This window comes from Mustela putorius, unplaced genomic scaffold (genome assembly GCF_011764305.1).
Source record: "Mustela putorius furo isolate JIRA1106 unplaced genomic scaffold, ASM1176430v1.1 tig00000083_pilon_pilon_pilon, whole genome shotgun sequence".
Classification (NCBI taxonomy): Eukaryota; Metazoa; Chordata; class Mammalia; order Carnivora; family Mustelidae; genus Mustela; species Mustela putorius.
The window spans coordinates 44,673,658-44,700,669 of record NW_025421273.1 but is presented as its reverse complement, the minus strand read 5'-3'; the positions used below and the strand labels follow the sequence as shown (position 1 = coordinate 44,700,669).

The window sequence follows — 27,012 nt, the reverse complement described above, 5'->3', positions numbered from 1 at the left end:
CCAGAAGCGAACCCGCAAACGGGCATGGAGATGGATATCGTAGACAATAGTTCAGTTACAGCCCCATCGGAGGATGGATGCCTGGTACATCGTAAGCACTGCGTGCGTGCCATCTATTATGGGTGGCATCTAGTACTAGGACTGTCCTCTTTGTAGATGGCCCTGTCAGATGTTAACAAAGGATGTGCTTTTCCAGCAGGATTGCCTTGTTGTGAAAGGTGGGAAGGGAAAAAATTAAGTAAATGGTCCTAGTGGGCTTAGGGGGTCCCCAAGGGCCAGGCGTCTTGTATTGTGCTCCCTTGCTCACCACGCTGTCCGCAGCTGGGGGAAGCAGCAGGCACAGCCACGGCGCTCACTGGGGTCAGTGTAGAAATGCTCTCTGGACCTCCCTGGCCACCGGGGTCATGCTGAATAATGAATCAGGCTAATTCCTCGCTTCTGCCCGAAGGAGAAGTGGGTCAGCCTCCACTCTGGAGTCCCCGGGCACCTCTCAAGTAGAGCGCCCCTGGATACTGGACTTGGAAAGCATTTCAGCGTTGCAGAGAGAAGCAAGAGCACATAAAGCTTCATTATATTGGAAACAGTGTCCAGGATGACGATGATTTACATTCCTCCACGTAATGACCACAAACACTAACTCCCTCGGGACTTCCCTATTATGGAGGCAGTGTCCAAGGAAGGTGTGTTGAATCTTGAAAAGCCTGTGCTTTTTTTTTCCCTCTTCTTTTTTTTTTTTTTTAAAGATTTTTTTTCATTTATCTGACAGAGAGAGAGATCACAAGTAGGCAGAGAGAGAGGGAGAAGCAGGCTCCCCACTGAGCAGAGAGCCCGATGCAGGGCTCGATCCCAGGACCCTGGGATCATGACCTGAGCTGAAGGCAGAGGCTCAATCCACTGAACCACCCAGGTGCCCCTCTTCTTCTTTTTAAGACTTTACTTATTTTAGAGCGAGAGAGCGTGTATGCGTGGGGGAGGGGGAGGGGGTGGCCGGGGGAGAAGCTCAAGGAGACTCTGCCCTGGGCACAGAGCCCGACACAGGGCTCAGTCTCACAACCCTGAGATCATGACCCAAGTCGAAATCGGGAGTTGGATGCTCTACGGACCGAGCCCCGCAGGCGCCCCAGGCCTGCGCTTTCTCAGATCGGACTCTGCGACAGTCATCTGAAGTCACAACTCTTTGCTTCCTCACTGCTTTATTTTTCAGCGACAACCGGATGTTCAGAAGCCAGGCTCCAGGGCAGAAATCAGGCTCGTGCTGTCTCCATGGCATGTGGTGCCTGCGAAATGAAAGGGTGGAGGGCTGTTCTCAACTCTTAGAGAAACATCCCAGAACACAGGACATCAGACGTAGTGTGCCCTGAATGGCCATGTTATCCTGGCCACCAGGACGGGAAAAGAGAATACTCTCACTGTTCATAGGTGAGCTATATGATTATTAAAAAAGTTCTTCTTGGGGCACCCAGATGGCCCAGTCAGTTAAGTGTCTGCCTTCAATTCAGGTCCTCATCTTGGAGTTCCAGGATCGAGCCCCACATCGGGCTCCCTGCCCAGGGGGGAGCCTGCTTCTCCCTCTCTCCCTGCTTGTGCTCGCTGTCTCTCCAATCAATAAATAAAATCTTAAAAATTTTTTTAAAAAATGGTTCTTCATAGTCACGTGAAGTAAGAACACGTGTCCCTTCCTCCAGCTCCCGCCGCTCGGATGGAGGAAGGGCCCCGCAGAGCAGCTCTGCCGTCCGCAGGCCCGGGTCGCCGTGTGCTGGGCTCCCGGGGAGAGTGCCGGTCGCACACCCTCAGGAAGTCTAGGTGCCCTTCCCAGAGGCCGCCCGCTCCCTGGGGCTTGGCTTGACTTCCCGGTCTCCACTCTGAGGCCTCTGCTTATCGTTCTTCCTCCGCCGAGCATCTCCCCCGGGGAGGGGACACCCTTCTCTTTTAATCCCCCCTGCACGTCCGTCCACTCTTTGTAGCAGGCTTTTGCTGGAACCCTGAGGATCATCGAGGGGCTCCCAGCGCATCAAACACAGGGCATCGGGCTTCCGTCCTCTCCGTAGGCCAGCCACCCAGAGACTGCTTCCTTCCTAGAGGGACAGCCCCTTCTCCCTACCCCCACTTCCCTTCATACCCATTTCTTCTGCTCTCCCCTAAATGCCTGCTCGTTTCTTCTGTAGAGCCCTTGAACCATTCTCCGCCCCCTCCACTTCTCAAAAAAGAGCTCTGCTGCCGCCCGGTAACCTCTTCCTGCCCCCATGCGTGCGTCTTCATGGGTGACTTGATGCTCTGGTTTCTAACTCCCTTGGAATTCTTGTAAAGTATTTCATGTTCTCAGAGCCTTTGGAAAGTTAGTGAAAGCTTTGGACTCTTTTCCATAATATGGAAACACAAATAATTGGGGGCATATTTTCAGGAGATTTAGACGCCCATCCCCCCCCCACCCAGAGCCGTGGACTCCTGGTCAACCCCACTGAGGTCAGCCGAGGAGATGGAGTGTGTCCTCCTAAAGAGGATGGAGCCTCCCCCTCCCCTCCCTGGGCCCTGCTGTCTCTCCCCACCCCCAACCACTGAGGTGCGTCCTTAGTCCTGCTTGTATCATGAGTTGGAAAACAAAACAGCATTGACTGGCTGGCTGTTGGTGGCATTCCACAATCCCAACCCATTTGACAAGGACTGAAGACCTTGAGGAAGTAGTGCTCACCTTTTCTCAGACCAGACCTTGTAAAGGTACTTAGCATAGGCCATCGCGTGTCATCACGCAGTTACCCCCAGGAGGACCGTACTATTGTCCTTACCGCAGCAGACGTGGAAACTGAGGCTCACCAAGGAGATTACATAACTTGGCTCAGATCATCCAACTTGGTATTCATCCCTTAAAAACCTGGGGCCTGAAAACCTGAAAACCGCTATGCTCATGCCCTTCCCCTCCATGCCCTGCATCTAACTCATCTTGTTCATATCCTTGAGCTGTATGATCTTTGGTGTCATAGCCAAATGAATTCATCCTTCCAGTTTTTAAATTTTTTTTAAGATTTATTCATGTTTTTTCTTAAATATGCTCATTCTTTTTTTTTTTTAAGATTTTATTTATTTGACAGACAGAGATCACAAGTAGGCAGAGAGGCTGGCAGAGAGAGAGGAGGAAGCAGGCTCGCCACAGAGCAGAGAGCCCGATGCGGGGCTCGATCCCAGGAGCCTGGGATCATGACCTGAGCCGAAGGCAGAGGCTTTAACCCACTGAGCCACCCAGGCGCCCCTTTATTCATGTTTCTGAGTGAGAGTGGGGAGAAAGGGCAGTGGGAGAGAGAGAGTCACCCGCAGATCCCCTGCTGAGCACAGAGCCTGACGTGGGGCTCGATCCCACAACCCCGAGACCGTGACCTGAGCCAAAATCAAGAGTTGGACTCTTCCCCCACCCGAGCCACCAAAGGGCCCCCTTCTGGTTTGTAAACTACTACGCAGAGCAGAACCTTTGGTCTCATAGGTTCCTTGATGTGTCTCTAGTGCCTGGCTTATTGGAGATGTCAGTAAGTGTTAATTGAATGAGCCATCCATTCTACAAAGCTCCACTCAATACCACATCCCTCAAATAGCTATCTAGGGGTGCCTGGGTGGCTGCATTGGTTAATCATCTGCCTTCAGCTCAAGTCATGATCTCAAGGTCCTGGGATCAAGTCCCATGTCAGGCCCTGTGAGGAGTCTGCTTTTCCCTCTCTCCTTCTCCCAATTCCTCTGCCCCTCCCCTGACTCATGTGTGCACACGCTCTCTCTCGAATCAATAAAATGTTTTTTTTTTTAAACAGCTATCCAAAATGCCCTCTCTCTGAGTTAGAAAAAAAGCTGCCCTTCCATGAGCAACAGCACACGTGTGTGTCTCTGTGTCCCCTGATTTCTCGTCTCCGTGTTATGGATTCGCACTTGGTGTCTGCTCCTTTATAGGCTTTCAAGAGTAGACCTGTGTCTGACTCATTTCTCTCTGTCTCCAGGAACTAATAGGCACTCAATAAATGTTTATTGACTTGAATACACAGTTGTTATTGTGCTGCAGGGTAATTAGGCTTCAATGTTAAGTTAATCCCATAAATGAGTGTTAATTAGGATTACGTGTGTAATGCTAAATGCAGTTGTAGCTTTTCTCTATGAACTTTTGTAGTTTTTTAATATCTATGATTTAGTGTCGCGGTGAATTCAAATATCAGTTCCCTCTTTGTCTTTGCTCCTTGGTTGTCACAGAGCAGTGACCTTGACCCAGACATTGAAGGTGCCGCCGTGTGGACGTGGGCTCGTGGAAACACCATGTTCCCTGGGGCTGGGCACTGAGGCTGGCTCGCCTGGAGGGAGCAAGGCTGCCCCCCCCCCAGTTCCTTTGTCTTTCCCTCCCCATCCCTTGCCTGAACGTTCTCCTCTTTCTTGTCCTCATTAAAGCTCCAGGGAAGGAAATGCAGACCACCTCTGGGAGAACAAAGAATGAAATGAGAGGGTCTCCTGATCCAGAGGGAGAAGCAAGCAAGCTTTTGCTGCGGGCCTCCCGTGTGCCAGCCACTTGCACTTTGGATCTCCTGAAAACTCTGGGAGCCTCTCTTACCACCATTCTGCACCTGAGAACACTTGGAAGCACTGGTGGGGCTGTAGGAATTCAAACCCAGGACTGTTTGGCCTGTAGAAATCAAGGCTTTGTGCTGCGTTCTGTCCTTCCACACGTGTGTTGGCAAGAGGTTCTCCCCAGGGGTATGTCTCTTAATATAGGACTTGAGAGAATGAAGTGGAAGCACAACGTGTGTTTCCAACCAGGATATGACAACTTGATGCCAGTGCGGAGAATGAGAACAGATGGGAGAGAAGGACGCCTCAGGCCAAGAGCTGCGTCCCTTCTAATTCAGCCACCATGCTCGTTCCCCTAATGCCAGCCATGGTTAATGGGAGCAGCAGCGAGCTCTCCCAGTTAACCCTCACAACATGTGACAGGTGATTGGGAGACGGGGATTTTTAGTATCAGATGAGGAAACTGAGGCACAGAGATTTTAACCTACTTGCTCATGATCTCAATATAAGTGGCAGTCTTGGGATTTCCACCCACATTTTGCTTTTAGGACCAGTCTTAGAGACAGCATGACTTTGGGTGAGGAAGGGGGGTCTTAAGAGACCGGAAGTGACCTCCCCAAAGTCTTGACTTGTTCATCTAATGACATTGTTTATTCCCTGAACCGATACTCATTTGTTGTGCTTTCGGTAAAGAGCTATTGAAAAATGAACAGTGGGGTGCCTGCCTGACTGGCTTGGTCGGTAGAGCATGTGACTTGTGATCTCGGGGTTGTGTGTTCGAGCCCCACATTGAATGTAGAGATTAAGAACAAAATCTTGAAAAGAAAGATGAACATCAATCGAAGTGTAAATGTTGGGAGGCTTTTTTAAAATTTTTGAAAAAGAGTATATTAAAAGTAAGGTTGATTAAGTACCTGATTTTTTTTTTAAGATTTTATTTATTTATTTGACAGAGATCACAAGTAGGCAGAGAGGCAGGCAGAGAGAGGGAAGCACACTCCCCGTTGAGCAGAGAACCCAATTCTGATTTTTTTGATTGAATATTCTGGACTCTTCCTTTACTCTGAAACAGATGTTTCTTCCCAGGGCTGACTGCGCTGGGGCATCATCAATCTCCAAGTTTAAGGAAAAGCGGTAGTGGTTGTAAACCTTCCTCGCCACACGGGGGCAGCACCAAACAGCGCAGGTCGCTCTCTGGGGCTTGGTTCTTTGGGAGGGCGAAGTCGCTCCGGCGGAGCTAGGTTATTCCCCCATTACACCTGTTTCCTCTTACTAAAGCCACGGGGACCGGTGGCGAGGCTTTATAGATCAGAAACCAAATTACAACAGCGGCAAAACTGCACAAGGAAAATTACTGAAATTCCTTGTAATAATATAGTTAGGGCTCTTGTTTTCTTTTTATCAGCCTGACAAACAATATATTTCATGGACCGTTTGCATTTCTTAGCCAAGGAAAATACCCTAGAATTTTAGTGAGCTTGTTGAAATTGAAGTCCATGTATTCTTGAACTCAAGGGACACAAAGCAGCCAATATTCTCTTTTACCTTCCTTGTTGTTAATAATTTCTTTGGAGTATTTAAAGGCTGTAGGATTTTGTAGCAGGCAGTTGAAGAGAGTGGGAAAATGTGTTCCTGGCTTCTAGTTTCAAGGGCATATGATGACCACACAGTGTTTTATCATTCACCTCTGCCAGGATCACCAGATGTTCAACTGATAACTTCGGTTGATCTCGAACCCTGTTTCTACTTGGGCACATCACAGTGGCGCATCCGAACCTCCATTTTCCACACCAGAGGCTGGATTCACTGGAATTTGATCAGAGCCACCACAGTAATTTATTATCCAAACTGAGACCCTTTCGAGAGTAAAAGGAGCCACTCAGTAACTTTGCTAGATCAACAAACACAAACCAGAATGTCCTAGGGACCACTGGAACGTGTGGTCACAAGGACTACACGTCATATCCTTTCATTTTCTCCCTATGATGACTCGAGTTAAGGTTCACTGTAGCACTCTGTTCCTTTGCTTTTCCCATTCAACAAATGTTCGCCGAATGTTCTTTCCGTTTTTATAAATGAAAAAAAGTTCGGGGTTTTATAAATCACTTGGCAAGATCACAGAACCCATAAATCAGAGCTAAGATTTTAATTCAAGCTGTCCCTGCTCTCGTCCATATACACTCAAAATTATACCGATGTTTCTGACCAATCTTGAACCTTTCTGTGGACACAGCCCTTCCAGTAAACTCTCAGGCATATAGAGTGTGGTTAAAAACCCAGAACCCTGGGTTCTCCACTTACTAGCCTTGTGCTTCTTTCTCTTTCCTCACCTGTAAAATGAGTACAGTTAACTTAGTATTGGCCTCAAAGTGTTGAGGTAAGGAGTAAGTGAATTAATACCTTTGACATTTGAACAATGTTTTCTACGTTGTGCTTTGCTTATTTTCTGCTGTTAAAGTAGACATGTTCTCCAAACCGGGAGAGTTTCCATTTCTTTCTTGATGCTGGAGGAGAGCACTAGAGGTGTGTGATATTGTGACTTATAAGAATATGTATTTGGGGAAAAAAAAAAAGAGAGAATATGGATTTGGTTGTTGAGATCTGTTTCTCATGTGTTTGCTCTTGGGTTCCTGGCTTACAGCTCCCAAAACCCTTGGAATTTCGCAAGTGCTAAGAGTGAGTAAGAGTCTTTTGTTATGTGAATGATGGGATGTTTGGAGAGCAGCTAAGGCTGGGGACTGGCCAAGCATGGAGGCCACCAGGTGTTAGACCTTTGAACTTCCAGTTCCAGCGCCGGACCCCTGAGGATGCGTGGGAAGGCTGGAAATGGAGTTGCATCACCAATGACCAGGGATTTGGATCAGTCATGCCCTTGTAACGAAGCCTCCATCCAAACCCCAGAAGATAATGAACACAAGCAGATGGGGGAGAGTAGGGTTGCTCGGAGAGGGTGTGGAAGCTAGTAAGGAAAATGTTTCTGAGTTGGGTGAGCTGCTCTAGCAAATTAATGGAACCCGGGGAGCAAGTTGTTGGAACCTCCAGTTTATAACCTAGCCTTGTGACTGGCATCAAAGTTGGGGTGGAGGGCAAGGGGGAGTGGGGGTGGGGACAGTCTTGTAGGACCAGCCCCTCAGCCTGTGGGATCTGATGCTGTCAGCGGGTAGCTACAGAATTGAGTTGAACTGTAGGACTCCAGTCGGAGGACTGCCTGCTGGTGTGTGGACAAACCTCCACGCACTTTTTTGGCGAAGGAGGGAAAGCCATATTCTCTCCTGGTTCTTCTCCCTCTCTGATTTTTTCCCCCTTCAGACTTCCCTTCCTTCCCCTGTGGTCCCCATGCTATTGCCTGTGTTCCGCATATGAGCAAAGCCATATAATTGTCTTTCGCTGCTTGACTTACTTCGCTTAGCAAAAACCACAGTGAGATTCCACCTCACACCAGTTAGAATGGCAAAAATTAACAAAACAGCAAACAACAAATGTTGGCGAGGATGCAGAGAAAGGGGAGCCCTCCTCCACTGTTGGTGGGAACGCAAGCTGGTGCAGCCACTCTGGAAAACAGCAGAGGCTCCTCAAGATGTTAAAAATAGAGCTACCCCGTGACCCAGCGATCTCACTGCTGGGTATTTACCCCACAGTTAGAGATTTGGTTAAAAGAAGGAGCATATGCACCCGAATGTTCCTAGCAGCATATAGCCAAACTGTGGAAGGAGCTGAGATGCCCTTCAACAGACGAATGGATAAAGAAGATGTGGTCCATATATACAATGGAATATTACCCAGCCATCAGAAAGGATGAATACCCACCATTTTCGGTGTCTGTGTAGAAGGCATCACATCCACTGTCAGCTCAGGGCTGCTCTTCTGTTCCGGGTGGCCTGTGTTCCCTCTAGCACAGGAGGATCTGTGTGCTGTTTCCTTAAACAGATTGTCTTTGGTGTTTTAGTGGGGCTTTTTTCCCTCAAAAGTGTGGTTAGTAACTCAGACAGGAGGGGACCAGTTAGGGCATGGCTGTCAAACAAGGAAGGTAGAACGGACTGAATGTGGTCACTTGGGGACAGTGTGTAGCATTTCTTCCTTTTGTTCGCGGCGAGCCCTGTTTCCCAGCCTTGGTCCTTGAGTCCAGCCAAGAAAGCATTCCGAGCCAAACTCACGCAAGCAAGCGTTTCTAGTGTTCAAAGGGGAAGTGCATTCTGGGTGGAAGAGCAGGCGGGCCCAGAAGTGGCTACGGCGTGGGGGGCAGGGTCGTCCTGGTTTATAGACTTCCCTGAGTTGCGAGGTCAGAGAGACGACTGTCTTGGACCGAGATGGCCTCCTGTCAGCTAAGGAACTCCTCCCACCCGTGGGGAAGGGGAGGTTTCAGTCGTGTCCGGTCCTTGTTGGAACTGCCCCGGCAGCCCTGCCCTGCACGGGGTGTTGGGGGGTGGGTCAGCACGTCAGTGTAAATGTAGTATAATGAAGCTAGAGGTTACCGGAGGACATCAGCTACAGGAAAGAATGATGCCCGTTCCTGGGGTTTTGTCCCACTGTCTGCATTTGAAGGTGGTTGGCCATTTCTGCCTTTTTTTTTTTAAGATCTTATTTATTTATTTGACAGACAGAGATCACAAGTAGACAGAGAGGCAGGCAGAGAGAGAGAGAGAGGAGGAAGCAGGCTCCCCACTGAGCAGAGAGCCTGATGCAGGGCTCGGTCCCTGGACCCTGAGATCATGACCTGAGTCGAAGGCAGAGGCATATCCCACTGAGCCACCCAGGCGCCCCCCATTTCTGCCTTTTTCAACAGTCGGGCAGTCCTGTTCAGTGCTCCTTTCTGGCCAGCTGCCTCCTCTGTCCATCTGCTGATGACATTCACGCTGGAAACCTCATAAAGTACCCTGAGAGCCAGCTTGCTGTCTCCTGCAGACATGTGGCCCCTCACCAGCCCCCCTATGCTGGGGAGGTATGCAGCCTCTTCAGCTGGGGTGCACTTGGGGAGGGACCCCCATTCCGGCTACCTGGCATCCCTGGCAACGGACAGCAAACAGGTCTGTCACCGAACGAGCCCTCGCATGTCCCATGAGTTTTCTTTTTCTTATACATCTTTGAATTTTCTCATTGCAACGTGCACATAATACTTTTTTATGTTTTGAAACAACCGAGTGAACTTTAGAAAGGAAGATAAGATAAGGAGCATAATCTCAAAATATCTTGAAAGGATAAAAGAATAAAAGGAACTTGCGCTGTAGGGTTTCTCGCAAGCTGGTGCATTGTGTGGCCTTTCAGGATTTGGTGCTTAATTACAGATGCTGTGGGACCTGAGACCAATTATCATGAAGGCACATTTTCCCCCCATCTTCCCTCATTTCTGGGTACTAAAGAATACATTTTGCTTCATCAGTACTAGAAACAAGTGCCAAACATGTATTTAATTCTTCCTCTCTCCCACTGTCTTTTTTCTGGGTTGTTTTTACAAGTAGTAGATCTCGTGGGTGTTGCATTTCTTACTGTTTAAAAATACAAAACAAAACAAAAAACCCTGACTTTTCCTATATAAAGGAGCTTAAAAGTCCTCATTCTCATTAGCCCTATAATTCTACTTCTAGTAATCCCTTCCAAGAAAATAATCTGAACACACACATGTATACAGAAAAGTAGGCAAGAAGATATTTATCACTACATTTTTTTAAGATGTTATTTGTTTATTCAACAGAGAGAGAGCACAGGCAGGGGGAGCGGCTGAGGGAGAGGGAGAAGCAGGCTCTGTGCTGAGCAGGGTGCCCAATGTGGGGCTCGATCGCAGGACCTGAGCCAAAGGTAGATGCATAACTGAGCCACCCCAGGTGCACCGTCACTACATTTTTTTTTTTAACAGCAAAAGGTAGTTCCAATTTAATTTTCTAGCAATAGAGGACTCGTTTACTGAATTCAATGACCGGACGTTATGTAGTGATGGGAGCCGCACTGGGCAAACGCTGCAGGGGGTTTTGGTAAGTTGGCGGCGACCAGCTGTGGTCAGTGCCTCCCTTCACGTCCCCATGCTCTGTCTTGCAGTGTTTCGCCGTACGCTCCCTGGGATGGGTGGAAATGGCAGAGGAGGACCTCGCCCCTGGCAAAAGTAGCGTCGCCGTCAACAACTGCATCAGGCAGCTTTCTTACTGCAAAAACGACATCCGGGACACAGTCGGCATCTGGGGAGAGGTGAGTGACACACGTGGGAGGAATTGACGGCAGGCTTGCTCACACTCCACCGTGCTTTGTGCTTTGCGGGTGTGATACCGGAGCTCTGCGTGGTGTGATACTGAGGGATACTTACCAGGCGCGTTTTGCCAGGAAGACGGTAGGGTGGGTGTGGTGTACCAACCCTTCCATTTTTCTGTTTGCTCTGCCAGATCCCAGTAAGGACTGCACCCTGGGGGAGAACGTTTACCCGTGTCTACATGCCAGGGGCTGACCGGGTCTCCCCAAGTCCGAGGGATGTATGGATGGGTACTCGGGCCCAGAAACCCCAAAACTTGCACACAAAACTGGATACACCATTATATAAGAAGGAAGGGAGCTGTTTGCTGGAAGTATGTTCTCAAAGGGGAATGTGGCCATTTTCTGTACACACAGAAATGCGACCATCACTCACACTCTAAAAGTTGACCTGTTTTCCTTCTATAACACGTTCAGCTTTATGTATAATCGGACAATCAATACGATACCTGAGTTTTTAGAGTTGATAACTGTATGTTCTTTCTCACTTTGAACAAAGTAATTCTGCTTTGAAATGTTAGTTTGACATCATTGCAGAAAGGAAATTAATAAGTAAAAATGCCAAGTTCGTATAAAAATCACGGCAAAGAGGAAAAGCCTGCCGTGCCCTATAGAACAGGTATATTGAGAGCATCTCTATATATAGCACATGCTTTGTACACCCCCTTCTCTCAAACCTTGCCCAGTCATAGGGGCTCCTTGACAGCTCTTTGGAGCCCCGAGCATCACTGTTCTAAGGGGAGAGAGATTCCCAAGGCTTCCCATGGAAGAGTCTAGGTACCTTAGAATGGACCAGAGCTGCATTACCATTCAGACTTTTAGATCTCAAGCACGGGGAGAAAGAAGGAAGAGTTTGTTTGGTATTTACCTTTACCATGATTTCACTGCATTACTTCCCACCTCCCACCCAAATACCCAGATAAGTCTTTCCCACCAGATTATCTAGCTGCCTTCTCTCTCCTTCAGTCAAAAATGCTCTTCCACCAAAAGAACAAATCTCAGCTAGGATTTAGAAGAAAAATTGGCCTAATTCATACTAACATGTGAATGTCTGATAAATACCACCAGGTGCTTAGAAGAGCTTAGTAAGATTCTAAAGGAATCTCCAGTTGGCAGGATACCTATAGGAGAGAGAACTTTCTGTGGGGATATAGGGCAAAGGGGCAGCCATGCCCGAAAATCCACTTTGTCCTCCCATCTGGTTAGCCCCGCTAAGCCATTCCTTTCTTTCCTCAGTTCTTCCTTCTGAACAATGAATTCTTCAGGTTCATCATGTATAAAGTAGAGCATATCACTGAGGGTGACGAGCTCTGCCTTTTTGCCATGCCTCACCACATATAGCACAACTCCTCAAACATCTGTTGAGTGGCTGACAGAAATGAAGTCACAACTATCGGATGAGGGTCTCCTCTGCAGACGAAAGCTGCATGAACGTTGCTATTTGGGTTACAAAAACCAGTTAGCAAGACTTTGCAGTGGTCAGCCAGATACTGCTCTGTGTTGATGAGAAAAGCGACAGGATATACCTGGAAAGACTCTTGTGCGCTGTATGACACCCCATATTTTCATTCAGGGACGCTCCATACTCAACCAGCCCACGTTAGACTACCCACTGGGTGTCGTCGTTGGTTCTCCCCAACAATGCAGGCAGGGTCAGTCAAGTTAACCCATGAAGACAGTCTCTGTGACGTTTGGGGGGACAGATCGGAGTTTCTAAGCAGAGTTAGCCCCAAGGAAACACATCACCCCACTCAGTCATGGGAATAGGCCTCCCTGTGGGGGGCATCCCATAAGGCATGAAAACAGAGGCTTTCGGGGTCTGTTAGTGTCTGCAAGGTGTTTGCCATAGAGCAGCTGCATGGAGATGGGGTGGCGGTGACCAGGAGGGACTCGTCCTGAAGGCTGGCCACTCGCTAGCGGGGCTGGAGGAAGATCCCTTAGGCTGCAGTCAGTGCCTCTTTCCCGGGGGAAGCATAGAGGGGGAGAAGGCACCAGACATCCATCACTTCTCCCAAGCAGCCATCAGTTACCCCAAAGTGTGTCACCTGCTTGGCACTGGTGGGACCTTCCCCCTCCCCCATTCCCAGCTCTCCAGGGCTCCGTGATCAGGCATCTCCTAAAGACTGTCACATGGTTGGCCTCAACTAAGGCTGAAGGAAAGGACACAGTGTCCTTTAATGAACAGCAGATGTTTAATAATTTCTCAAACTATACCTGAGGAATTACAAGGAGAATAAAGTTGAATAGTCTAGCGTCCTTGCCCCCAAAGAGCCAGCCTATGTTGGGGACAGGAACATGCAAGCAATGAGAAGCCTCGGCCAACCCCGCATGGGTATTACAGTAGTGCCTGTGCCACAAAAGGCCTCCCAGCTTCTGGATCAGACGTGGAGCAAGTAGCCTGACCTTGAAGATTCAGCTTCCCTCTCTGCTAATCGGAGATCATAATGCACCAGGCTCTCAGGGCAAGTTGGAAAGATCACGAACCAGTGTGCCCCAAGCCCATGGCGTAATATCTGGGATATGATCAAGTTCTAGAAACGTTAGCTATTGTAGTCCCAAGTCAGTCACAAATGCACCTGTGATTGGCCAGCCAAATCCCACAGAAGCGAAGTGCTGTAAACGGCGAGGAGGAACAGGATGGCCGTGGCTGTGGGCAGGCCGTCAAGGACATGGCTGGTAGGGTCTGACCGGAGAGCAAGAGACGAAGAGACGGGTTAGGAGAGTGATAGGCCTGGCATTAGCGGAAGACCAGGTTCTCCAGGGAACCTCCCATTAGCCTTTTTGCTCAGAGTCAAGATTCAGAATTGTAAATAATTAAAAACAAGAGCCGGCTAGAAGGCGGGCTAGGAACACGTTTCAGAGGACGTGAGGAGGGAGAGAGCAGTTGGGTATGTGCGAGGCATACAAAAGATCTATGCTGTTTTAGTCAGGAGGGGATGTCGCTCTCTTAGGAAAACACATCACAGACCCAGACAGCGGCTTCCTTGGATCATTGCAGTGACGTCCCTAGATAGCTGTGTCACCAAGCATAGCTTCCTGAGGAAGAGACCATGTTTTCTCCTTGAATCCCAGGGGAAAGACATGTACCTGATCCTGGAGAACGACACGCTCAGCCTGGTGGACCCCATGGACCGCTCCGTGCTCCACTCTCAGCCCATCGCCAGCATCCGCGTGTGGGGCGTGGGCCGGGACAACGGCCGGTGAGTACCCAGGGGACCTGATGTCACCCATCACCTCAGCACCGAGGCTTGGTCTCGCTGTTGTTGCCCATCACTGAACATCAAAGGGGACAGTAGACTGTCCTTGGGAATGTAAAAAATGACAGCACATCTCTCTTCTTGCCTCCTAAGCCCTCCTTTTCTGGTTTTCTGAACCTCAGACCCGTCGTCCACTCTGGATCCTGTCTTCGAGTTCTGCGTTATTTCTCCTCCTGTTCCTGCTGCTCTTCTAAGTGAGTTGCCAACTCACACAGGCTCTCTGGAGCCCTACCCTCTTTTTGCCTCTTCCCTGCAGTCTGGGTTCATCTTGGCCATTTCAGAGGCCCTCCTGGTGGTGCTTCCTTCCCAGAGGGCTTGCTCGAAGGGAGAGGTTGTGCCGCAAGCTTTAGATCCTTAAGTCACGGTGAGCAGGAACTTTCTAGGGGGTGGGGTTGGCTGAACTTGGTTACCATCTGAAATGCCCGGTCATGTCAAAATTCCGTTCAGTGTGTGTTTTTCTAAAATTCTACCAACTATCTGTTGTTTACAGCGAGTGCTTCTTAGATGTGTGGTGAATTGTCTGTTCTCCGGGATGACTGGAAATAAGGAAGTTCAGATATGCATATATTCTAAATAACGAAGTGGCGGTTATTGCAGATGTCACACTCATCTGTGTGTTATACTGTCATTGAATAATTGGGCTACACCGAATGCTTTTAGCTCTTAAATTACAGTTCATTTTTGGCAATGCTCAAAGGACCTGAGGATCTCCTGGCACTTAGGGATTCAGGTATAGGATGGTTAGTTATTGGTTTGTTGAAAATGGACAGAAGCAGGTGAAAATCCCAGACGACAGAAAGATGACTCTCTTGGACTTGGGGTTCCATTCCTGCACATTCTGGTTGATTGGGCCTTCCGTCCTCTTTTAGAGGCTCTGCCTTGGCTTATCCCACCCAGCCTTTGGCTACAGGGGGCTGGGCATTTGTGGGTTTGGTAGTCTTTGGACGCAGTTCCAAGTCCTAAGCCAGAAAGAAAAATGGTTACACACTCCTCAGTCTCAGAACAAGCATTTTTGCTATAACCAGACTCACAGAACAGTCTGCGAAAGAGAAGTCACTGATTGCATAAACCTTCCTAGAAGCACGATTGTGTCTTTGAGCTTTTGTTCACAGAGTGAACTGTGACAGCTGGGCCAGGTGCACGGGGGCGGGGGGGGGCGGGTATGAGTGGATAATTTATGTGTACACACCTGTCATTTACACGACTGGCAAAACTGTAACACTGCAGGTAATGAGTTGACATGAATTGATGAATTTTGCAAGGAAAATACCCAATGATGATGTTTGCTCATTAAAAACATTTAGTGTTAATGGAAGGGTGTAGGATGCTCAATCCTTCCCTGGTGCGTATCCCCCAGGGTTATTTTTAAGACAGGAGCCATGGCAAGGATCAGAATGCACATGTACAAACCAAGTGCAGTTGTGTTTTCTTAAGGTTAGGCTGGGAGCAGATTTCACTGCTGACGTTTTCAGCCTACCCAGTTTTTTAATGTGCGGCCAAATGCCGCAAGTTTGGAGAAGAGTCAAACTCCAGCTGACGAATTATTCAAGGTCTGAGCCTCAGTTTCTCTCATCTGTGACATGGGGATCATAAGAGGGACCACAAAGCATGTGTGTATATGCGCCTTTGTGTACATATTGTAACTGACACAGTGATGGAGACGTGTCAAATGCCAAAGGAACGTTCGCTCCTGATTCGTGAAGGGAACATACACCAGCAGGTACCGCTGATTACGCAGCTTCCTTTCAAAGACACGGTGAATATGGGAAGGGTCAGATCTTGGGGAGGTTTCAGGGACTGTTCACCATCTGATACAGGAGATGAGGGGCTGGGTTTGGGGGCCCTTGAGTTGCTTTTGGAAGCAGTAAATTTAAAAAAAAAAAAAAGTGTGTTTGCCAGTGAAAGGTTCTATTTTTCCCCATTGGTCCCCTGAGTTTTCCTTCCCTTAAAGAAGGGGCTTTTGTGTGCCTGCTTTTTTTTTTTTTTTTAACTTTCTTTTGCTTTTGATTTTCTTTTTTAACAGCAATTTACAAGAGCAAATTCAATTTGTAATGCTGCAAAGGAAAGGGCTTTTCACTTGGCATGAATAAAACATAAAAGTGTTTCATTTTGCTTGCAAAAATGAGCCCATTTTGCATTCCTTTGTAACTTTCCTTACTGAGAAAATGGAATCTCTTAGGGGGGTTCTCCCCCCATCCTTGAATTCTAAAAAGATATGTTTAATGAAATGTGAGAAGACAGTGTGACATGCCCAGCCCAAGACTTGTTATGGGTGCCCAGCAAAGTTGATTTATAACTCAGGAGGCCCAGTTCTTGGAACTCAGGCTGTGTGTTCTCCTCTGGTGAATATGGAGAGAACAACATTCACGATAATGCTAGTAACAGTCCCTTTCATTACCACATACCCCACCTTTTGCTGGGTGCTTTGCAAGCAGACGCACCTGAGATTCCATTTTCTTTCTTCTCCTCTAACCCTGTAATAATCCGCTTGTCAGTTAATGGTGTCAGGTGCACGAAGAAAATCAAACCAGGGCAGTGTATTAGTTTGCCAGGGCTCTTAGGGGATGTCTTGCTGTGGTTCACACAAAGGAGGAAATTATGTATACTGGAGGCTTGAAGTAATTTCAGAATTTATAGTTATTTTGGGGTTAGCACTATCTGAAGACATTCGAGTGGTTTTGATGTGCTGTGAATAAATTGCTTATGGGGAGAATTTACTTTGGGAGAGTTTACTTTGGGTGAGGAGGGGGTCTGGCTGTAATGCTTCGCACGGATCCCCAAGATGGGTTTCAAGAAGCCTCTTATGGATGGCGTAAGGGGTTATAGTCACATGAGATGCTGGTCCTCTGTGGGGTGTTGGCTGTTGCCGGACTGGGCTGAAGTTCTGCCTGGTTCTTGAGGGTTATACTTGCCTTTATTATGGTTTCTTAGAACACATTGGCCTTGTTGCCCAGAAGAGAGAACGCTACCTTGTCTCTCTCGGCTCTTCTGTATCTGGGTTCCTCTGGATCACTGAGAGAACTGTCCAGGTTCCCGGACACGGTGACTGGTGAAAGGAGTTCCATAAGCCTCATGTTTCCAACCTAAGGCAGCCCTGGGGAGCACCGAAATTGGCCTCTGCTGAGGACATCCTCAAAGGCCCAGAGCCTCAAAGGCCCAGACGGCTCTGGGCCTTCGAGCTGCCATTTTGCCCCCAGTGACTGGGGCAGACAACCGAAGCGCCACCCTCTGGTCTCTGTGAGCCTGCCAGGAGGTCATCCCACGGACAGCAGGAAGGATTTCCTGAGCCCGTTTTGGGAGTCCATGCTGACTGCTGGCCACAGCTCTCTTCTAACTCATTCAGACCCAGGGAAACCGCTTTCTCCCTACTCTTTTCTAGAGGTATCCAGAGCGAGCAAATGTAATTTGTGAACATCGGGGACTTTTAACAGGGACTCCCTTCTCCTCTTGTGGTGGGTATGGGCCCGTCTGCTGGGAGGGATCTGGGCACACAGGGACGTGTGTGTTGCCAACATGCAGTAGTATCTGCCCATTCCATCTGTTCTCCGTGAGGAAGCAAAGCGGGTGGGTGGTATACTCAGAGGGTTTCAGACCCCATACGTGGCATTTTCCCAAGTGGCTTCCATAGCAGTGTTCCATGGGGCACTGATGAAGTAAGATGTTCATATGCTTTCCTCAAGAGGGAAAAAAAAAAAATTCTGGGGTCAGTTGGAAAACTGGGTTAAACAGAGTGCAACAGGCTCTTTCCTCTGGATCCTCAGAGAGGTTTCTGTGTGCCGATGTTCCCTGGGTCCCTGTGCTGCAAGCAGATGCAGTCACAGAAGCACATTCTGGAAACCACTGTTCTGGTCAGTAAACGCCTTCATTTAAGTGAGTGGCAATGCTAGATTACTGTCTTTGTTTTTAAGAAAAATTGGAATTACTTTTAGTAAGTAACTATTAACAAATGGAGACCTATAGGGCCTGCTAGAATGAGGATAAAATCCCTTCATAATTAATAGCAGCCACCACCATCGGGCAAAAGTGCTTTTTAAAAAGTACTTTCTGGGGCGCCTGGGTGGCTCAGTGGGTTAAGCCGCTGCCTTCGGCTCAGGTCATGATCTCAGGGTCCTGGGATCGAGTCCCGCATTGGGCTCTCTGCTGAGCAGAGAGCCCGCTTCCCTCTCTCTCTCTCTGCCTGCCTCTCCATCTACTTGTGATTTCTCTCTGTCAAATAAATAAATAAAATATTTAAAAAAATAAAATAAATAAAAAGTACTTTCTGGGGCGCCTGGGTGGCTCAGTCATTAAGTATCTGCCTTTGGCTCAGATCATGATCCCAGGGTCCTGGGATCGAGCCCCACATCAGACTCCCTGCTCAGCGGGAAGCCTGCTTCTTTTTCTCCCCCTCCCCCTACTCATATTCCCTCTCTCGCTCTCTCGCTCTGTCAAATAAATAAATCTTAAATAAACAAACAAACAAACAAATAAATAGTACTTTCTCGAGTGCCCGGATGGCTCAGTTGGTTAAGTGACTGCCTTCGGCTCACGTCATAATCTCAGGGTCCTGGGATTGAGCCCTGCGTTGGGGGCTCCTGCTTGTGCCCTCTCTCTTGATCTCTGTCAAATAAGTAAATTAAATCTCTTAAAAAATGATAAAAAATAAAAAGTACATTCTCAGGCTAAATGTTATTATTGTATTATAGTTATCACAAAACCACTCTTTGTAGAGAATGTTCTGTACATCTCTTGTCTACTTTTGATGAAAATTTCTAATAAAAACGGTATGATAGGTTATTCATAAATTTACAAATCAGTTTATCTTTGACATAATTGTTTTATCTGGTCAAGATCTTGGGGGACCTTTATCTGAAGAATATAGTGAGTCTCAAGTATGCTGAACTTTTCCCCCTAGTCTTGTCTCTTAGGATAGTCCCACCTGGACTTGGTCACCAAGACCCTGGCTTAAGTTGTTTTAGAGGACTACTGTTACGCATAGTTCTTGCTCTTGTTATCCTGCTGTTGTTACCTTTTGATTTCTTTCCAAAACACTGCTTAGGGGCACCTGGGTGGCTCAGTTGGTTAAGCACCTGCCATCGGCTCAGATCATGATCCCAGGGTCCTGGAATAGAGTCCCGTGTCAGGCTCCCTGCTCAGTGGGGAGTCTCTGCTCCCCCCACCTTGTGTGCTCTCTCTCTCAAATAAATAAAATCTTGAAAAAGCAGTTTAATACCCATATCTTGCAACTTCTTTATTTAGAGGAAACTAAGGACAGAGGGTAGAACTTACCTTAGAACAGTCTTCTGGTCCTGACAGGGCAAAGACCAGACTCCTGAGACTCTCATCTGTCTAAATAGGAGACTCCTCTGTTAATCCTGACCAGAGATGGTCTCAAATAACCGGGGGCTCAGCAGGGAGACCCTTGAACTCTAGTGAGTCTCAAGTATGCTGAATTTTGTCCCCTAGTCTCATCTCTTAGGGTAGCCCCAACTGGACTTGGTCACCAAAACCCTGGTTTAAGTTGTTTCAGAGAACTACTGTTACACATAGTTCTTGCTCTTGTTCTCCTGCTGTTGTTACCTTTTGATTTCTTTCCAAAACACTGCTTAGGGGCACCTTGAACTCTATGGCCTGGTCCCTGTCCTTAGAGTTCTGGCTTCTTAATTGAGGAGATATGACCACAATTGTGACCCAAAAACAAACTATGGGCCTGAGACCCGTTTTGGTATGGCTTGGAGCTAAGGATGTGTTTTATAGAAAAAGAATAGAGACCCAGCCGTAAGGGATCCAGGAGGCCAGCCTCCTCTCTAGAGAAAGAGCAGGGGAGTGGTAATACACGCAGAGCAGAATCGGGATCTTCGTGGCTGCTGTAGGAGGTCGTCGTAAGAAGTCCTTGCTGACTGGCTCTTCCTCCCTTCCTGTCTCCCTGTTCTGCCAGCATTCCTCGGGGTACCCGTGAGCATTGCCCAGGCCCGATATTGTTCCTAGAGCTAAACCTCTGTGTATCAGATAGGCTATGGCCGATTGCTGCACCAGGGGTTCTCAAGTCCATGGTCTGAAACACTAAAGCCGCAGTCTCCTGTAGCAGTCTGCAACGAGTGGTCCCGTCTCCCGATGCAGCCCTGTACCATGCGGCCTCAGGCTCCTTCTAGGTTGTTACTGCACCATCCCTCCAGGGCGTCCTTCTCGGACCAGGCCAGAGGACTTGTTTCTAAGTTGAAAGGCGACCTGGGACTTGCACACCTCACCTGGGTTCACATTCCATTCACATGGCCATATGCAGCTGCAAGGGACTCTGGGAAATGGAGCTGGGCCAGCGCTGGCCAAGTGAAAGCCCGACGACTCCTGAAACAGAAGAGGTGACAACAGCAGCATTGGGATGGGGTCTGATGAGGAATCACCTCAGCCTTCCGAGCCCACCACCTGCTGCTTCCGGGGCCAGCTGTGCTGCTGCTGTCCTTCCACTCCCATGCCACCCAGGGAGGCCCCTACTCTGCAGCACACATCTGTGCTTGTCTAGCTCGCTGCCTGTTCAGCTCTGACTAGGAGGAGGCTGCCAGGCTGGAGGAGGAAGAAGAGCCGTGCTCCTTACCTTGTGCCCCATTTCTGCGAGCAGCGCCCTAGGAAAGCTGCTCCCTCCTATCGCATCAGCACTGGCTCCACTTGGCAGTGTTTCCAGCGTGCACGGACGTGCAGATCACGCTTCAACGTGCCCCCTTTTCAGAGCCACCGGCAAACTGGCTGGAGACCCTCGTTAAAGGCCCAGGCCCCTCCTTCAAGCCTGGAGACACCTGCCTAGCCCGGCGGTGCCACTGGCCTGGGCCCAGACATCCTGCTCCGCGGGGCCCCTCCAGGTTCCAGGCTGACGTAGCTTCAGCCTCGGGGCTTCGTTCTGCCAACCCTACGCCCCACCCCCCGCCCCGGCCCTTGCAGTGTTGGCTGCATCATCACCGCTTCCCTGTTTCCGTCTCTCCTTACTGCCTTGTTAGTTACGTGCTTCCAGTTCTCGATACGATGTTCTCCTTGTTCAGCTCTCTGGGTGCTTTCTGTCGACACCCTCCCTTGTCGACCCTTAAACTGAATTAGCACCTGCTACAGGAGGCAGCCCCTTCCTCACACGTCTCCTTCTCGAGAAGGTTCGAGAGACCCTCTGTGAGCCTGCGGGTGAGTATGGGAGCTGTTGCCTCTGTTCGACTCCCTCACCCTGTGGGCGACAGCAGCACTGGAGCCAAGGAAGCTTCCTTCCTCGATTGGTAGCAGTTGTCAGTGATAAAGGGTCATTCAGTTCTAGGTGACAGGGATTTAGAAAGAGTGGAGCTCTTGGTTTTTTGAGCTAATCAGAACATTCTCTCTCTTTTCCCTTTGCTGTTCTTTCTCTCCCTGGGAGTCATTGGAGGGTCTCTCTAGGGAGGATGGAGAACTTCCCAATGACATCCAGTCAGAGGGTTCTCTGAGCCAGAGTGTAATGAAAGATGATGGAATTCCAAGATCTGCTGATGGAAGTGTAATCTAGGGTATGTGCTATCTTGCCTCGGGAAGAAAAGTGTTCAGGGAGAGCAATAATTCTCTCCCGATGCCATAGTATTATCTTGACCTCTAGAGTTAATTTCTTTTTAATACAGCCCCGTGATAAGCAGAGACATCGGGATTTACTTGACCATTCTGCTGACTTACACTGAAGTTATATTTTATCTCTTTAGAAATGGCTTCCTTTCCTTCTATTCATCACTCAGGGATGCTTGCTAATACTTTCAGCTTAGAATAACCTCTAAGAAGAGACATTGTAAGTGACTATCCAAGAAAAGAGTCCCGCAAGGAATGTGTGAGGGCATTTTCAAGCAGATCTGTCATGGCGGCCCTGCCCCTATTGGTGACTATGACGACAACGGTTTCTCCTCAGGAATGTGTCATCCATTTCGCTGACTGGTTTGGTGTCTAATCCAGCATTCCTCATATGCATGTTTCGACACTAGCCAGTGAGGTGGGGGCTTGAGGTTGTCATGTGAAGAGAGCGTGGAAAATTCTGGTAATGATCCCTGAACAACTTTCATCTCACGCTTTCCCCAAGTCCCAAGCTGGATGAGGAATGAGCCTTTCTGGATGCAGCATGAGGGTGATCGACCATGCTTGGCCCCACTGATCCTCTGTGTCGGTCCTCCAAGCTCTGTGATCTTCTTGGACTATTTGGAGCATTCCAAGAACAGAAGGAAGAGTGTTTTAGTGCAGAAACAGCCTATCAACCCACATAAAGATGAATTTGTGTCTCGTAGAGCAGAGTTATTGTAACTATCATGACCCAGAGCCTACCTTGGTTTCTAGCATGTTGTATATGCTCCAGCATGATGAGATGGTTGGTAAATGTGGAAAAGACTAGCGTTACTGTAGATGAACGGGCAGGCACTGCTTCTCATACGCCAGTCATCATACTGAACGGAACCCTTTGACGCAAATGTACCCATCAGAGATTTTTGGCTCTGGGGTCAGTCCAGTGACTGAGAATGTACCATAGTGCCCATGATCTGTTACTACTCCACGGAACACTTCTGAGGCCAGCCATTCTCCAGTTCTCCACAGATACCAGTTCTGGGTGTCCTATGGTTGAATTCAGCTCTGATACCAAGCTACCTTGGGGGGCGGGGGAAGGCAGGCATAACATGAGTGTACAAAACTGTGCACTCTGGAGGTTAGGAAGGTTTTCAGAGTTCTTGTGTTGGGAACCAAGAACTGAGGCCAGGTATCATAAGAAAAGATGCTCCTATCATTCAGGAAATTACATGGGTCTTACGAGTTTTGTGCCAGGAACCAGGACGAAAACAAAATATCTCTTCCTTCATCTGTTACAATATCACAGTAGCACAATCAGTGGCCGAGAAGATTTAGGAAACATTAGGTGGGACTCAAGCGTTCTCACCTCCTACAGTAATGTCAAGGTTTTATGAGCTAGAGTCAGTCAAGAGGAGGAGTACTGGGATGGGAATCCTGCCATTTGCAATTTAACCATAGGTCTTTCCTTGCACTGGTGTTGGGGGAGTCTTAGTGTCCCCGATTCTCCACCTGGAGTGGGGGGTCATTATCAGGAGGCAGGGATATAGAGGTGTTCTCAAGGAAGCATCTTGCATTGTTCCCAGTGGTACTGTTTTTATTGAGATAGTAATATTTCCTTAAAATATCACCTGGGCCAACTGTAACCAATTATAAAAAATTAAGAGAGGGGCGCTTGGGTGGCTCAGTCAGTTGAGCATCCAACTGTTGCTTTTGGCTCACATCGTGATCTCAGGATCCTGAGATTGAGCCCCACATCAGGCACCAAGCTCAGCGCAGAGCCTACTTGAGATTCTCTTCTCCCTCTCCCTCTGCCCCTCCCTTCCACCAAATAAATCTTTTCTTAAAAAATTAGGAGAAATTTAAGTACATGGGAAGTTAGCATCATTTTGTCTTTAAATATCTAAAATTTGTCCCATGTTGGTTTCCTAGGAGTCTGGACTGATGAGCTGAAGCCCCCTGAAAGGCTAACATTAATGTTTAGGCATCCCCCACCCGTGGCTTTCAGGTCTTCTGGCTCTCTTGTTAAGCCAGAGTTGGTGTTGAAGTACCATAGCTTTGAAGTAAATCCTGGGAATGAATTATGTTTAGTGGAGTGATTTCTTAATGGAGAAAAGTAAGAATGGATAAAAATTACCCTGTAGGAAATCATGGGTTCGGAGACTTCCTGCTGCTGTCACATAACTTCAGCTGGAAATTCTTTCCCTCTAAGCTGCTCCCCAAAGAGTATCCCAGGGAACTGCTCTTTAGAAAAGAGAACACAAGAAAGGGAATCCAGACCAGGAATTAACATTTAAACTCAGGAGGGACGCCTAGGTAGCTGTGGGTTAAATGTCTGCCTTTGGTTCAGGTCATGATCCCTGGGTCCTGGGATCAAGCCCTGCATCGGGCTCCCTGCTCAGTTCCCTCTCCCTTTGCTGCTCCCCTTGCTTGTGCTTTCTCTCCCGCTTTCTGTCAAATAAATAAATAAAATCTTTAAAAAGGGTGGGGGAGATTAAACTCAGGGCCCTTGAGCAAGGACCCAGCTTCCGGGGGTAGAATGTCCTGGAAACAGTCTCGGGCTGGCATCGACACGGCGGCCAGAGAGCGGAAGTACTAAATCAGACTTCAGGCCATGTATAAATAAGTGAGCCAGATAGTTCGTTCAGAACAGAAAGGCTCAATCTCTCTGAACGTGGGAACAGTCGTTTTGACTATAAATAAAAGAACGCAGCGTGGGTGACAGACTGGGTAGAGTGCCGCTCGTGTATCTGGAGGAACTGGCGGTGGGAGAGGGAATAGGAAAAATAAAGCCTAGAAAATGTTGTCATTCGGTCCGATGTTTTACACCGAAAAGATGTCAGAGGGGAAGAGGTATTTGAAGGTCCTGGGGTGCGGAGGTTCGGGTGGAGATGCACCCATAATTATAGGTTCTAAGGAAACTGGGGTTGGGGGGAGAGCTGAGTAGGGGGCTTGAAGGCATGGAGAGCAGACTGGTCGAGGGCTGGGGCGGATGGCCGCCAGCTGGGCACGGGCAGCCTCTCTCTCCGCAGGAGATCGCTTCTCTAGGCCTTGTCACTACACCATGTCGCCCCGCCCGTCCCTTTAGGTGAATGGCCCCAGCTGCATTGGCAAAGGCTCATTGTTTCTGCACAGAGCACCCCGGCCTGTTGGAGCTCATTCTTCAGCAGAGCTCACGGGCCCTTGCTCGGTACCCTGAGCTGCCCTGCCCAGGCTGGAGCGGGTCGTGATACATTTGAGAGTCCCTCTGTTTATTGGAAAAACCTCTTGCCTCCTGGTCCCTTAATCCTTTCTTGCCACCCCCCCAAGGGAGAACCCCCAAGTGCGGATTTGTGGGAAACAAAGCCAGAAAAATCTAAGTCTCCATCTTAAACTCGGTAGAACCCAACATTTCTTTGTGGGTGCTGAGACCAGGTCCGTCCCAGGATGTGAAGTAACTAGGGAATGACCGTGGGGGGGATGTCGTGTAGGAATTTTACCTAGCGCACCAGCAGAGGTGTGGATACCATTTTGTAAAAAGGGTTACCCCCTCTTTGATTACCAGATCTCTCAAATAGATATTTAGTTCAGATCAACAGTATCCCTTCCCCTCTGGCTCTGGCCCCTCAACCTTCCCTCCTCTGCCACTGTCTTGCTTTGGATGTAACTGAAATGGAGATCAGGGTAAGAATAGGAAGGCTCAAGTCATTCCTAAATCTATAAACAGTTTTCCGAACTCAAAAGTTGAGCAGTCCATTTCAACTCCCTTTGAAAGAAGCTTCTCTCCTAACTGTGTACATACCACAAGGTCCTAGGTACTGTGCCTGGCCCCTACTTAGCTAACCTAGGTCTGGGTCACCCTTGCTCTTACTTAGTTCAGAGCAGCTGCCGTGGATCTGTTAAAAACAGATTTAACCAGATCTGTTAAACTCAACGTGGCCGGAACCGAGAGTGTCATCCACACACCGAGCCCCATTTTCAAAGTTATTCAGACTCCTCTGTTTTCTGGGTTCACGCATTCATTCCCTTGTTTCCGTGTGTATGCACACGTGCCTTGGTTCACTCAGCTCTTGCTGAGTCCACTCTGGTCATTGATGCTGCCATTGGCTGCGTGAGTCAATGACTTGGGGTCCTCTTACCTTCCCCACCTGCAGGGAGAGGCCTAATGATTCTATCTCCTTAGTACGTAGATCCAAGTCTAATTTGCAGGAAGTTCAAATCAGGCTCTTGCCTGTGCAGTAGGTAGTAATTGAAGCTGGAACAATTCAAATACCCAGCAGGAGGTGAATAGGTAACAGATTATGGTATATCCATACAACAGATATCCCCTCAGCAATAAGAAAGAATCAACTCCAGGAAGGGAAAGCAAAAAGCAAAAGCGAATTATTGTGACCTCATTAAAGTAGAAAGCTTTTGCCCAGCAAAGGAAACAGTCAAGTGAACTAACTAAAAGATAGCTGACAGAATGGGAGAAGATATTTGCAAAGTCTTATCAGATACAGGGCTAATGTGCAAAATCTATCTATAAAGAACTTCTCAAACTCAACACCCAAAAAACAAAACAAAACAAAAAAATGCAGTTAAGAAATGGGCAGAAGATGTGAACAGACATTTCTCCAAAGAAGACAGACAGCCAACAGAGACACGTGAAAAAAATGTTCAATGTCACTCGGCATCAGGGAAATACAAACCAAAGCCACAATGAGATACCAGCCATTTGAGATTATTTTTGTACGCCCACGAGGTCTGTAAATCATTTCATTGGCGTGCGCATGCGCACGCGCACACACACACACACACACACACACAAAGGAATTATTGATATGCATAACTATATGGCTGAATCTCAGGAGAATTGTGGGGAGTCCAAAAGAAGCCAGACCCTCCTACCCTCCCCAAAAAGAGTATATACCATATGATTTCCTTTATATAAAATTCTAAAAAAATGAAAGGTTAGCTTACCCACAGTGACAGACAGCAGGTGGATAGTCACCCAGAGAGGGACAGAAGGCAAGGGATTATGAAGAGACAAGAGGAATTTTTGGGAGTCATCGATCTGTTCACTATCTTGATCATAGTGATGTTTCACTAGTGTATCCTTATGTCAGAACCTATTAAATTACATATTTTAAATACGTGCAGTTTATTGCATGGCACTTATACCTCAATAAGTCTATTTTAAATATAATTATAAAAATATACAGTGAGTAGCCTGTCAAAGATTTATTTAACTCAGGATTAAGCGAACCAAAGCTGGCTCAAAGGAATATAGGAAATGCTGAGAATCTTCAAAACTGCTCATTAAGCCACCAGGAAGCAGAGATGCTTTTAAGAGTCACAAAGAACCTCAAGCAGGGTGAATTAAATACACACACTCGCTCACTTCATTCTCCCTAGGCACGTCTTAGTCAAACAGTGGCCAGAGGACATGAGATAAGGTTAAAATAGATGGCCAAGTTAGATACAAAATTGATTCATGTCCTGTTGGCAA

At 48.0% G+C, this 27,012-nt stretch overlaps 1 protein-coding gene across 15 annotated transcripts in view; it reads left to right on the top strand.

Moving 5' to 3' along the window:
- The window catches only part of APBB2 (amyloid beta precursor protein binding family B member 2), a 368,036-nt gene that overhangs the window by 286,059 nt on the left and 54,965 nt on the right, over positions 1 to 27,012 (top strand). For all 15 annotated transcript variants that reach the window (XM_045076735.1, XM_045076734.1, XM_045076731.1 and 12 more), the window contains 2 exons: positions 10,561 to 10,707; positions 13,837 to 13,964. In XM_045076735.1, coding sequence (XP_044932670.1) covers positions 10,561 to 10,707; positions 13,837 to 13,964 — 275 coding nt within the window. The remainder of the gene's footprint in view (positions 1 to 10,560; positions 10,708 to 13,836; positions 13,965 to 27,012) is intronic.